Source organism: Biomphalaria glabrata, chromosome 18, assembly GCF_947242115.1.
Source record: "Biomphalaria glabrata chromosome 18, xgBioGlab47.1, whole genome shotgun sequence".
Taxonomy (NCBI): domain Eukaryota; kingdom Metazoa; phylum Mollusca; class Gastropoda; family Planorbidae; genus Biomphalaria; species Biomphalaria glabrata.
Window position 1 is genome coordinate 847,428 of NC_074728.1, and position 14,576 is coordinate 862,003.

Below are 14,576 nucleotides of genomic sequence, written 5' to 3' on the forward strand. Positions count from 1 at the left end.
GGCATAACAGAGGTGCCTTCGTAGACGCTTCGGTGCCAGGTTGCCTTAACTGACATAGAACAGAGCACTTGGCAATGTTGGCATAGACTGAGTTCTAACAAAGGCTTCGGGATACACATTTGAGATGAAAAGGAAATCTTCTGCCGAGTTGAGGCGTGGCAGACAACGCTAGATGTGGCAACATATGTAGATTTAGGGCTGCTTACCCACGTGAAATACTGCTTTCTCCTTAATCTAATTATCATTACTCAAGTCTATATAAAAATAAAACATTATATTTATACTAGATTATACTGATTAAAAAATATTGAAAGTTAAAATAATAAGGATAAAATAATAAAACGATATTATAATTTATGTCGGAAAGACCACAGACCTATATATATATTTTGGGCAAGCCATGTTTCTCAATTCAATTTCCGGAAACAAAAAATTAAACTACTGGAGTTTACAAATGGACGTAGTCTAGACTTAGACTAGATCTAGAATCGAACTACTCTAGATTTAATTAATTTATCTTTTTTTTTTAATTTGATCAAGACAGATAAAATCATTCTATATTAAAATCTGCATTTTTTTCCTTTTGTGTAAATTGCATTCTCGAGGTCTATAAATCATGGCACAACAACAGGTACAGACTTTACTTTACAGAGTAACAGTCACTTTTAGAAGTTACTAAAGACTAAGTTACTAACACTCACTACTAATGTCACTACTAACAGTACTAACACTAACAGACTGAAACTCAGTGACACTCAGTAAACTTGAAGTTGAGTTTGAGTAAACTCAGTAGATCAATATTTTTTTTAATCATCATATGGTGATGATCATAGTTAAGAGTTTTGTATAGATCTAGTAGGCCTACTATTAGTAGTATTAGTAAGTAGTCTTAGTATAAGTATATAGAATATAGATCATCTATATACTTTAACAGAACTTTCCAATGGTGTCAATTATGACTGTATCAGTGTATGTTTAACAGTTAGAAAATTATGATTTTTTGTGTGATGTTTTGACCTAAATGATCTCATTGGAACAAGTGAGAAGAGAGCTTATTGCTGGTTAAGCGGGGTGAGACACATCCCAGGTCAAAAGTTTTAAGTTGAACTTGAGTTTCTTATCAATAGATCTACTTATGAAATATGAAATTTAATTTTTTTAATAGCAGATCTAGTATTAGTAGTAAATTTCTAGCTCACAAGGCTGATTTCATCTATATTTATGAACTTTACTTGTTTAGAATGTAAATATTAAAGGAAATAAACAAATTATCAGGTCTTGAGCTACAAGAAACATAAGGGCGGTGTGGACAAAATGACCGCGTAGTGATGGCAGAAAATAAAAAAATATTTTTTAATTGGGATCAAAATCATCTGAAACAATTTTTTTCAAATGCGCTTTTAAACTCGTGCGCATATTTTTAGTACACACAATAACTATTTGCTTATATTCAGAATATTAGGCCTTAAATGGCCTGAAATGTTTTTTTTAAACAAATTTTTAAAATAAAAAACTGTAAATTCCATAGCCAACAATGCTAACCGTATTTTCAACTTTTTGATATGGCGCGCATAAAGTGCAATTAAGCTTGGTAGAGTTATAGCCAGGCATGATATCTAGCGTGAAAAAAAAAATTATGTTGGATCATTTTCCTGGAGCCTGTATTGGTAAAACAAAAAAGGGGTATTTTTCATAATAAATTTTTAAAATATAATTAACCTTAAAAAAAATCCTAGTTAAGCATTAAATAAGCCATCGTCTAAAGTAGTCGATTTAACACTTCTTTAAAACCTCTCACATTTCATTAAAAAGTGAAATACATTTCCAAGTGCAGCCTGTGTGAAAAAACATCTAAAAAAGCTATCTCTAAATTATCAGTTGTTTTTTACTTGTGTACTTCATTTTTTTTTTCGCCTAGCTATATTATTATTTAAATTCATTAAATCATAAATAAATCTCTGTAATAATAGTAATATTGCTCCAAGTCGAGAATCTAGATCTCTAGGGATAAACAGTCTGTTCTGTCTTTATCCCTATCGGAAGCAAAAAGTAATCACAAAATTAGAGATCCACCTTGCAATTGTTAATTGTGTATCTACCAATTATTAATCCTGTCCATAGTTATAATTGTATTTAATTATGAGACCATTTCAGGTCTTCTGTTTAACATAGGTGTGTCATTTCACAAGCAGTTCTGCTCTTGTTAAGGGCACACAGGCGTAACTATGACTAAATAAAAAACATAAGATGAGATCGTTATAAATTTCATGAACCATGGCATGCCTGGCATGGCATTTAAAAGATACTTATTATTCTCAAATTCCTCAAGAAAAACTATCTGGTTGTTCACTGCATTTGATTTCAGTATAATGAGTTTCTACTTCTTTGTCAAGTCTTTAACATTATCTGCAATATCCCTTGTCTTGTGTAGTATTTAAGAGTTATATATAAAAAATTTTCTTTGCTATTTAAATTGGTCTTAAAAGAGTTAAAAATATTTTACTATATCATAAATGATAATTAACTATTTACAATATAAACATCACAAAAGTTGTTAAACATAACATAAAAATCTAGAAATAATTTGTGAATTTCCACTCATTGACTGATTTCTGAAATTGATGAATATATTTGCATGAAATTTTGTGTGCACAGGTTTCAGGTTCCTTCTAGATGCTTTAAGAAACAGGTTTTGATAGATATTCACTGTCTGAGCGTTGAAATTTGCTAACAATCGCATGCTTTCTATTAAGCCTTTTTTTAATATCCGTTAATTGAGAGTTTCTCCAGTGCTGGTATCAAAAAGTGTCACATTAGGCTAAAAATCAAAGTTGAAGTTTTTGGTTTCATTTCAAGTGTATTCACTTCTTCAACCATTCTACTGTAAGAATTTACCAATAGAAAAGGAATTAGAATAAATACATTTCCACAGCAGTGATGATTTCAGTGCTACATTGAAAATTGTGGGACATCATGTAGATTATTGTCTCCTGTTGATTAATATGTAGCCTTTTTTCGTGAAAATGGCACTACTTAAGTACTAAGTATTATATAAGATAAGATAAGCACTATTGGTGATATTTCTAAGTAATTCCTATTACATTAGTTACTTTATATTTTTTTTAAAAGCTGTCCTTTTTGTCAAGCGTGTTAAAGGTTCTTCGTTTGAGACACCAAGACATATTTCACTAAAGTCTTATAAATTTTTACAAGTTTAAAGAAAAACAACTTTGTACAAATTATTTATTGATGCTGTTAGTAACAGAAACATACAGTTAGGGAGCCAACTGCTTTTACTTTGTTTACAGTTGATAGTGGTTTGAAACTCCAAGTTTAGTGGGACACCTCTTTATGCATCTGTGACACATTCTTAAAGACCATGTCTATTAAAAACTAAATTAAATATAAAATAATAAGATATAGATAATGCAATGAGATAACATTATAAAGTCATTTCAACAAAAAGGTCTGTTTGATATTCCTTGGTTTTAGTAAAAAATTACAACCTCTTAACTCGGGTGTTCCGTATTACATCAAAAGACACAATTATGTGTACTATTTAACAAATTTTCTACAATTTTAAAATTCCACTATGCACCATTCATGCTCAAAATATTTATACATTAACCATTTCTAAATGTAATGAAAGAAAATTGTGACATTTCAATTAGAATTGTTTGAGACTTTTTAGTGAACCAACACTTTTTGGTCACCAGTACTAGAGAAACACTTATGGCTAAATTTAATTTCTGTTACTTATTTTTTGTTGTAGCCTCAAGCTGGTGGAGATAAAAGAATTGATGCAGAAAAAGATAGAGAGAAGAAGAAGAAAGAGAGCATCCTTGACCTTAAGAAGTATTTAGACAAACCAATCAGAGTGAAGTTTAGTGGCGGAAGGGAAGGTAATGAATCTTAGTGGATTTTTTAAAATTTATTTAATCACATCTGGCTTGAAATTTGCTCTCTGCTGAAGGGGAAAAGCTGAACATTTAAATGTATTTCATTCATCTTGAAAAAGAAAATGTGAATTGAGTGATTGTTTGAAGCTTATATCTTGTTAGGTTTGACTAGAAACATTTGTGTGTGTATGTGTGCATCCTCCAATGAAATAGCTCGCAATATAACACCTTCCTCCCCCCATTTCATGGGCATGTACATTCTTGCAGGGTTTAAGGGTAAAATATTTTTGCTTTGCTTTTTTACTGCTACATGAATGAACCTATTTTCACCTCCCCTCTCCCATTTACACACACAAACATGAGGCATGTCTTTGGTCCATCGTGAGTAAAGTGTAGTTTGATAGCATAAAGCACTGCCTCCTCCAAAGGAATTTCTATTTCCACTATTGCTGAATTTCTGTTGTTTTTTTTTAAACATATTGCTATTTTAAAATGGCATTGAAAATTTTGATAGTCTTTATAAAAAATGAAAACAAATCAAAGCAGTAATAGTGTTGTGGGCTAATCTAATCTGACTTCGACTATGTATCAATTATTACTTAACATTAGCCACAGAACATTACAAGTTGAATATAGTTGATAACAACATTCAGTTCTATAAAATGATACTTTATTAACCACTGGGAAATCCGTCCAGTCTTCCTAAAACATCGCTATATCTAATTACTATTCAACTACTATTCAAAACACAACCTACTTCTAACATAACGCCATGTTGGTCTCTTGTTCGCCTAAGTCTACTACATCATTAGTCTGTCTTACTACGTCACTACTTTTACTGTTGCTAAAACTATACACAATATATTTATCTAACAAAACTAACCTACTCTCTAAACTAGTACATTACCATAGAATAAAAAGGCATTGTCTTAGATTCTGAAGATAAAGGATGCGTGTGCAGTGATTCACATGACGGTGCTGACATAGTTTCGAACTGCATTTTTTTCACTCTTCTCATTTAGACTAAGCCATTGTAAGCTGGCGGTCTATTTTTCTTTCTGTCTTTCTGTACTTGTCTTCAATAATGGCTTTTCTTTGAGTCTCAAATGTTTGTCCCACGGCCTTTGTGAGAGCTCTCCAACTGTCTCTTTCAGAGGCCATCTGCTGCCAGCTACTTACCTCTATGCCAGTGAGGGCAAAATGGCACTTGAGTTGATGATTATAGTGCTTTCGAGTGCACCACTGTTACTCTATCCTCCTTTAAGCCTGCCTTTGGCATGCAGTAATAATCAAATTGTTTTAAGCCATTCAGTGCTCTACCACTCTGCCATCACTTTCAATCATAAAGTTCTTATACTTGAAAGAGTTTGGGATGCTATGGTCTATCTATTGTATCAGACTTTTAGACAAATACATTAGATCCAACCCAAATGACCTGCATTTTATTCTATACTATTTTACTTGCAGCCAGTGGCATATTGAAAGGTTTTGACCAATTGTTAAATCTTGTACTTGACGGCACTACAGAATATCTCAGAGGTGAGTCTTGAAAAACTTGGCTTGTGTAGTACCATGTGAATGAAATCATGTCTAATCAAATTTTAGATCAAATCTATGTCTGCACTAGTTTAAATCAACCATTGATAAAAGAGCACAACACCTTGGATAATAAAAACTTTCTTTAGAAATGTATATTTAATTTTCACGTTTCTTTCAACAATATGACTGCAGGACTGTTTCATGCAGCAATGTTACATAATTGTTTATTACATATTAGTTTTTATTGTGTACTGTGGTCTTGTTCCAAGAAAAAAAAATTGTTTCCCACTATTCTTCATTTAAAAAAGAATCTGTGTAATTTATAGCAATACAATCACACTTCCTTTTTGTATCTTATCTTACAATTGAAATCATTTCTTCATTTATAATGAAGAAGACATTGAGAAGTTGTCATCATTGTCTGCCACTTCCCATTCGCACACCTTGCAATGAACAAATTACACAGTTCTTTATATTTGACTAAACTTAAAACTAAATGAAAAAGAAAATTTTAAGTTGTGACTCAAACTATGTTAAAAAATACTACTGGGGGGTCGGGTGCTGAGTGGTTAAGCGCTTAGCTTTCGAACCTGACATCCTGGGTTCAAATCTGGGTGAAGAATTGGATTGGATGGCTGCCTGGTCGTGCGGTTTGCACGCTGGACTGTCGTTCAGATTTATTGATGGTCCCGGTTTCAAACCCTGCCCGCTCCCATCCCCCGTCGTCCTGCGGGAGGTTTGGACTAGGAAGTAATTATCTTCAACTCTGAAGGAACATCCGAAACATGTAAAACATTTTACAAACAAACAAACATTTTGAATTTCTTGGTTTTTTAGGCGCCTGGGCGCCCCTGAGTCCAGCGAACTCTAATGGGTACCTGACTTAAGTTGGGGAAAGTAAAGACGGCTGGTTGTTGAGCTGGCCACATGACACTCTGCTCTTTAACCGTTGGCCAAAAAAAGAAGATGACCTTAACATCATCTGCCCCATAGATTGCAAGGTCTGAAAGGGGAAACTTTCCTACTACTTACTTAACTGTAAATTATCAGCAATACAATTTGTTATAAATTTGACATTTTTATTCGCTGTAAAACATAAACATGTAAAGACTGTACAAAAATATCAAAATTTAAAATGCATTAAATACAAATTATTCCTGACATTGTTTCAGATCCTGACGACCCATTCAAACTAACAGAAGACACAAGATCTCTAGGACTTGTTGTGTGTAGAGGGACATCTGTTGTGTTGATATGTCCCGCTGAAGGCATGGAATCTATTGCCAACCCCTTCGTCCAACAAGAATAGAATCTATGCATGACCTTGTTCTGCGAATGTGTTTGGTGTGTCTGGGAAGTGAGAGGTTTTGTTACATTGCTGTTGTTTTCATTTTCTTCAACTTATAATCTGTATTAAACATTGCATCATTCTTTGTAAAAATTATTTGTTTGCGTTGTCTTTTCAATTACTAGTTATACTGGTAGGAAAATAAGAATGGATGGAGCAGATCACTTGTGGTTTTTCCCAATTTGTTTATGTCAGTCAGTAATGAAATCTTTGATTCTTTTTGATTAGTAACTTAAATTATCATTTATAATTTCAATTATAATCAAGATGAATGATTTTTCATACTATTCATTTTAAAAAAAGGATTCCTTGATGAAAATTTTTTTAATTTTTAAAAGTTAAAGTCTAAATAACAGCTGACCAAGTTTTATTCTATAAAAGTAAAAGACTATTTCAGACCTTGTCATTTATAGAGCAGATGATGTAGGCATGTGGTGTTGTGGCCAGCACAATGACTGTCTTGACTTTCCCTTACAATGTCAGGTAAAGGTACCCTTTATAGTTGGGTGGACTCAAGGGTGCCCTAAAAATCATAAAATTCAAAATCCCAATCTTCACAGAACCCAAGATCCTTTGGTTTGGAAGCCCAGTGATTTACCACTCCGCAAGTTTAACTCTATTCAGGCATGACCTACCAGTCAGACATCAAGTTCATGAACAAATTGTTCAAATATCTTCTTAATGCCATTGGTTACAAAATTATTCAACCTCTCTTGAAAAAAAAAAGTTTTAAAGTCTGTGTGTGCAGAGGGTGTCAGGGTGCAACACTTTCATTCAGATTTGTAGTTTTGAATTTGAAACACAAAAGTTCTGGGGGTTTTCAGCTGTCTAGTACTGGCAATTGTAAAAATGTTGAAAGGCATTTAAAATAATATTAGGGGATAGAATTGTATTCAAATAATGCCCATTCGTTTTGAATTGATAAAATAATGTATGATACATCTTTTACATTAAATATTTTTACTTTTGTGAAAGTTTCATGGTGACTTACTATAAGTCTTTAATTCAGATGTAGGTCTATAAACATCTACTCTACATGCTGCTGATCCCAAACTATATCGGATATTCTGTTCCTTTGGTCACATCAGCTTCGTGGAGAGGGGGGAACTGCTGTGTGGGTGACATTGTTCCGACCATAAACAATGCTCAGGCTTTTATATCGCTTATTCTACGAGATGAACCATGGTCGTTACGACTGAAGGAGGCCATACAAACACGACAATTCTTGGACTCTTGTCAAGTCAGAACAATAGAGTGTAAAAGAAATGTCGATATAGAAAAACTGACCTCCAAACAAGACAGCATAACAAGGGACATAAATCATGAAAAATATAATTAAAGGAATGAGGTTTGACCATAACCTCCATTCTTCATTTATCTCTTAGTCTGTTAAACCGCTGGGGCACCACACAAGATCTATTGACCGGCTTTCTCCGTTCCTCCCTGTCTTTGCCTTGGGTAGAATTTCATTCAATGTCAGGGTAAAACTTCTTTCATTGAGTTCGAAATCTTATCTTATATAATACAGACGTTACTTCAAAATGAAGATGATTACGTCCTACGCGTCATGCATTCGGACATGCATATTAACCAATGACTTAAATTCTGCCAAGTCTCTGGTTTTCCTGGCTAGCTCAGATTTTACTAATGGTGTTGCTCTAGTCAAATGTGAATATTCGTTTGTTATGAATCTCACTGCTCTATTTTGTGTCTGTTCCAGTTTCTTAATGTTTTCTTGAGTTGAGGGGTCCCTAACAGAGGATGCATATTCTATTAATGTCCTTCCCATAGTAAAAAAAAACATTTTAGTTTTATGTTCTTATTTGATTTATAGATTTTTTTTTTATAAACCCTAATGCTTTGTTTGATTTTTTGATAGCTTCATCAATATGGGGATTCCATGACAGTTTTTTCATTCATTATAACACCTAAATATTTTGCATTTTTAGTCTGTGTTACTCCATGACCTTTCGGGGTGTCAACTGGTGAAGATTAGTTGTCCCGGGACTTCATTGGGGAAAAAATTATCGCCAGATCAGACAATTTGTAAAGAATAATCATTCTTAGATTATCTATAGTCCTCTAAACTCCTTATGAGCTCACTGTAATGCTGTTTGGTCTCAGTCCTGGGTTGACGATAAGTTAAAATCAGGAAACCGTACCGGTCTGTCCACTTGTGGAAATCCGCAACGTGATGTCCAAGAACATTGTTGATTAGCCCAGCTTTGGGCGTTGGACATAAAAACATCAGATCAATTGGACTTCAGGCTGGTCTGTCAGCTGGTAAACGATCCAACAAAATCATTAACTAGGAATACTTTTGGATCTTCGACCTAGTAATGAACATGAAAAACTGATTTTTTTTTAAACTACTAGCTAATGCTCCTATATCTGAGACTACAAGATTGTATACACAAGCCTCCCCCACAGTTTCAGAATGACCGAGTACTGACAACACACCATCCATAAAAACTTCTGTGTGTGTATGTGTACCAGAACTGTTGGACTTTACTAGTAAATAAAGACACTGACCTTCAAAACTTCGGAGATCAGGCATTTCGTGTGAGATGTAGGGCCTAAGCCCATGTGGGTTGTATGCGGACTTTCATGCGTCTAGGGCAGGAAAAAAGGACAAGCAAATGAAAGCTAGAACTATGAACAATTTTTGAACAAAGTTTTTATATTTGTTGTGATACCATACCATTATATATATATATATATATATATATATATATATATATATATATATTTTTGCAATGTATCTTTAGGAAAATAAAGTGAAAACAAAAAAGCGATTATCACCGCCCTCAATGTAAAAAAAAAAATAATAAGACGTGAAGTCATAATACACGTCTTCGAATCTGAAGATTTATGAGCAGTTCAGTATTTCTCGTGGCAAAGCAGCCCCAGCTCCGCCCTACATATTGTCCGCCGGTTGTCGATTTAAAATTTCCTTACGTCGTTTAAGTCTGTGCTCGGTAGTGGATTTTCGTTTAGTCTCAAGTGTGTATTCCGCGGCCTGTGGTCTCCAGCTGTCTCGTTCCGAAGCCACCTGCAGCCAGGTGCTCGCTGCTAGCTAATGCTAGTTTCCGTGGGGCAACTCTGTTACGCTGACCACCTTTCAGCTCACCAAAAAAGATACTGCCTTTTACGTACGTTCGTCCCCCCATACAGGATACGTTCTATAACGGTCGGACTATCAGAAGTCCCTCTATACTGTCCATACCGCATTCGCAAGAACATCGATGTTTGTAGTGCGGCATTTATGAAGAGCGAACATTGGTGAAAGCGTTTAAGAAGTCTTAGATGCTTTCTGCATAGTAGGGGCCTACCCAAGTCTCAAATCTTTATCTTATATATATTACAGACTTTACTTGAAAAAAGAAGACAATTACGTCCTACGCATTTCATGTGTAAATCTAGTCATGCAAGTTAATCAATGACTTAAACTCTCCTAAGTTGTTGGTTTTCCTGGCTGAATCAGGCAACCCATTCCATTCTCTAGTGGCATTAGGGAAGAAGAAGCACTTATATTTAAAAGGGTTGAGAGAATCACTTCATGATAAACACTTGATTTTTTTTGTAGGCAGGTAGGCTTGTCACCATTTTTTGTATAAAAAAACAAAAAAAAAAAACGGCATCTTAAAGGCCAGGTGGAATAACGCACTTCTCCCATCATAACAAAAAGAACATGTCTGTTAGCAATTCAGTTAGGGCAGATACTATATAGATATATAGTTCTTTATATAACATTTCTTTAAATGTAATGAATATTTTTTGGACATGGCTGGATAATAATAACTATAATAATATAAACCTGGTGGTGAGACAGATAGGGGTAGTGCTGTGTTTGTTTTTAGACTTTGCAAATCGCCCCAGGCCAGCGCTAGACGAGCGGTCAACCGGAACGAGTGACAGTACACGCCAGTTCAGCAAGGACCTGTGTTGTAAATATTACGCACGCAGGTCACGGCGAATGTAATCAAGCGAGTGGTCAAGCGACGTTCCATCCGGTTCTAGGAGGCCAGTAGGGACCCTATATAAGAGCGAGTGTGTTAGAGTCAAGACACTTCCGCTACTTGACAATGTGACCAGTACGAGGCGAAGTCAGTCCGGAACAGTGACAATGGTTTTGTACAGTCAATTGTGATGTATTTGAAATTAAACTTACTGATAGCCTACTTTGGAGCCCTGAGTTGTGAGGTTCTTTAAGTTCGTTGTTTCGTGTGGTGCAGTTTGCAGAGAGCCTGGATAGTAGAGATACGTAACAATATTAATTATCTTTATTGTCCGTAAGGAAATTTGTCTTACAATTTGTGCATTACACCAAACAAAACATAACTATAAGAAACCAAAATGTACATTCACACCAAACACTCATAATTTACATGTGAAAAGTTTATTTCAGATTGTTCCTATTTAATGATTTGATTGCTAGGGGAACAAAATAGTGTTTGTGTTTGTCTTTGCTATCGGTGTCTTGTATCTCTTCTGTGATGGTAAAATCACAAAATCATGATCCAAGGGGTGATTTTTCATTTATAGAATCGTTTTAGCTTTTTTATGGAGTTTGTCTCAAACAGCGGCCCAATTGGGGCTGTTTGTTTTTTGCCAATGATTTTAACCAGCAGCATTTAGGATTCTATGTAGTTTATTTTTATTTTTAATGCTCAGATTGCCTTACCAGGCAGTGATACTAAAACTTAAAATATTGCAGATGTGAGCGTGATAAAACAGCCAAGGCCTTTTCGCTAACATTATACGAGGACAGTTTTCTCTGTAATCTGAATCTTTGCTGCCTTTTTTTGCTGATGTAATCAGTATTTGCAGTAAAATTTAGTTTATTGTCAAGGAGAGTACCAAGGTTTTTAAAAGTTTGCACTATTTCAATAGTCTCTCCAGCTACAGAAACAATATCATTTTCCTTCATTTCCCTACGAAAATCAATTTTTTTTTATTTTTTTTTTACATTTAATAATAAAAAATTATCTTTACAGTATTGCTACGAATCTCACTATCCAGGCTCTCTGCAAACTGCACCTTATACCACCAACTTAAAGAACTTGACAACTCAGGGCTCCAAAGTAACGTAACAGTTTAATCTCCAGTAAATTACAGCCAATACTGAACAATTGGCAAAACGTACACCGTACCGCCGTATCAACTCTTGCACTGGCCTCTCCGTCTAGTTCCGGGCTCGCACTGGGTTTCTACAGTTCAGGACTGACTTAACACACTGGGCTCATTGTGTCGGACTCGATCACAGACCAAGACCAAGATCAAGACGCCGTTCGTCTCAACTGTACTTGATAATGCTCCGTACAGAACCACACCACTGAACCACTCTGAACTGTGCTGTAGTCAACCGGACTGTAGTGAACCGGGCTCTGAACCGTCTTGACTGCGACACCTCCGCTCTTTATATAGGGTCCCTGCTGGCCTTCTAGAACCGGACGGAACATCGCTCGATGTTTCTAGTTTCGTCACATGACTGTGTCACGGAGGTCACATGACTACATCCCTCGTGACGCTGGCCTGGGGCGATTTGCGTCAGCTGACTACACACATACCACTACCCCCATCTGTGCCACCACCAGGTTTATAACAGTATTTTTCAATGTGTTCTATTTCTCTGAAATAGTCATTTTCGTAATTCCAATTTGAAAGCACAAATTGCATGTCGCCACAGTGCATCAAAAATCACACGCACATTGCCATATTTAAAGGAACTTTTTCAACAAAAAAGTCACACAAAAAAAATCTTAAAAGACAACGGCCACCCGCTACATCAGAACTACGTCAGGTCGTCGCGAAGTGGGCGACTGCTGTCAATCAAGACAAAACATAGCGGTACAAAAACTCATTCGTTCCTTACTCGGTCAAACTATATCAACGCAACTCGTTGATCAGGAAACATGAAAAGGACCAAGATGCCTGTGTGTAGTCGCTGAATGAACACTTTATATTGTGTCTGTTGTATTTATGTGAATGTTTCTATTGTGTTGTCTTTGTATGAGAAAAAAGCATTATAATCACAACGAATTTCCATATGGATCAATAAAGCAGTCTTAGTCTTAATGTTGTCATCTGAATATCCTGTCAATTAACGTATCATTCTACCATGACACATATTTACATTGGCTTTTCTCTGACTTGTTCGTTGTAAATCGTATTTTCAGCGACATTTCGATAGTTTATAACTGAAACAAATCGTATCTATACCGCTAAGCACGCAATTTTCTTCTGATTTTATTATGTAGGTCGCAGATCGGGCTGCGTAGCCACGGGAAATACAAGCCTTAGTATTATTAATTCTGTGAGAACATGCTATTCACCCAGTTTTTGGAGAGTGAATTTTTTTTCTCTCTCTTTTGACCACTGTATTGATAGCCTAATAAAAATTGTTGCCATCGCTAGCTATGCTAAGAACAAGGCAATCAATATCGTTACGATTTCCTCTACCAGGCCTTCTGTAAACACTGCTCAACACAACACATCTAACACAAAAACTTGACAACGTGGTGGTTTAATAACTAAATCCACCAACAGCCAATACTACACACTTGGCTACACTAACTACAATGGCTTTGCTACACAACCGAACTGCTGTACCAAACTCTTCTAGTCTTCCAGGACTCAATTGTACCGCACCGTCCTTACTACCTTGGACCGGCGCCTTCGAGGTCACGGAGGTCACGCTTGGACCACAGCCAACGTCACGGAGGTCACGCTTGGACTCACATTGTACCGCACTGTCCTTACTGCCTTGCTGTCCTGGACTGAAATCAACTCCCTTACACATTCTGTCTCTGGTCCACCAGACTTCTCATCACATGACCATAACACGGGTCATACTTACGTGCAAAGTTCATACCAGCACTGTCCTTTGACATTGCACTATACACTGTATTGCTGGCTTGTGTCACGTATGTCAGTTGATCGTACACAGTTAACCCTATCGCGTCGCTAAAAGTGTTACAACAATATCTAGAAGAGCTTTGAGTTTCGAAGGTTCCTTGACAGCAGATTTGAACATCTGTTCCTCTCTGCTATTTATCATTGAGTTTCTAAACCAAAAAATTTGAAGAATTCCAACCATCCATAAAACTCTGTATCATTCAACAAACTCAAAAGATTCAGTCCACATACAGTAGGCCTATATTAAAAAAGGCATTCAGTCATGTCATTCAACATGGACAACGCCAATCCTACTCGCGATTAAAAAAAAACGGCATTGTCAGCTTTCATTTAATAAAAAAATAATATATAGGATAAATTTTAACCAAAACAGTAGGTTACGTTCCAATACTTAATTTACTGTTATAGTCCCTGGCATTTACATATAGATCTAAATCTATCTCGATCTCTTTAAAAAAATCAAAAGCGATATTTTCCTAGTCGATAGTAAATCTAAAAGGCAGATCTGAATGTTTATCGGCTTTATGTTAGAAATCTACCTTCTATTGTAGATGGCTCGTAAAGTTAATTTGATCGTGATTTTGCACTTAGTAAAGAATGAATAAAATGCAAAGATGAATTTATTTTCGAACAAAAAATCTTAATTTTCACTTATCTTTATTTCCACCCAGACTAGGCCCCGCGCAATCCGTTTCGCATAGGGCCCCGCAATCTGTAGGACCGGCCCTGATGTGACATGAGTTTCCAGATCAATAAGAAAGGTAAATAATTCAAGAGATAAAAGTTTCATTTACTTCTGCCGGTTTAGACTAATAAATACTGAACTTTGATCTAGTTCAGTAGTTTTGAATTCACTGCACACTAGTTATCTT

General features: G+C 35.6%; 1 protein-coding gene across 1 annotated transcript; it reads left to right on the plus strand.

Moving 5' to 3' along the window:
• The first annotated feature begins 431 nt into the window (after positions 1-431).
• LOC129924061 (U6 snRNA-associated Sm-like protein LSm7) lies at positions 432-6,879 on the plus strand. Its single transcript, XM_056017811.1, has 4 exons — positions 432-631; positions 3,773-3,902; positions 5,367-5,438; positions 6,611-6,879. Exons 1-4 carry the CDS (start codon positions 617-619, stop codon positions 6,745-6,747), a joined length of 354 nt encoding a protein of 117 aa, XP_055873786.1. The 5' UTR covers positions 432-616; the 3' UTR covers positions 6,748-6,879.
• Positions 6,880-14,576: the final 7,697 nt, after the last annotated feature.

What these genes read in the sequence shown, in the direction of transcription:
- LOC129924061 (XM_056017811.1), top strand. An exon ending in GTTTAGTGGCGGAAGGGAAG is followed by an intron (nt 3,903 to 5,366) that starts GTAATGAATCTT and finishes TTTTACTTGCAG; the next exon opens with CCAGTGGCATATTGAAAGGT. An exon ending in CACTACAGAATATCTCAGAG is followed by an intron (nt 5,439 to 6,610) that starts GTGAGTCTTGAA and finishes ACATTGTTTCAG; the next exon opens with ATCCTGACGACCCATTCAAA.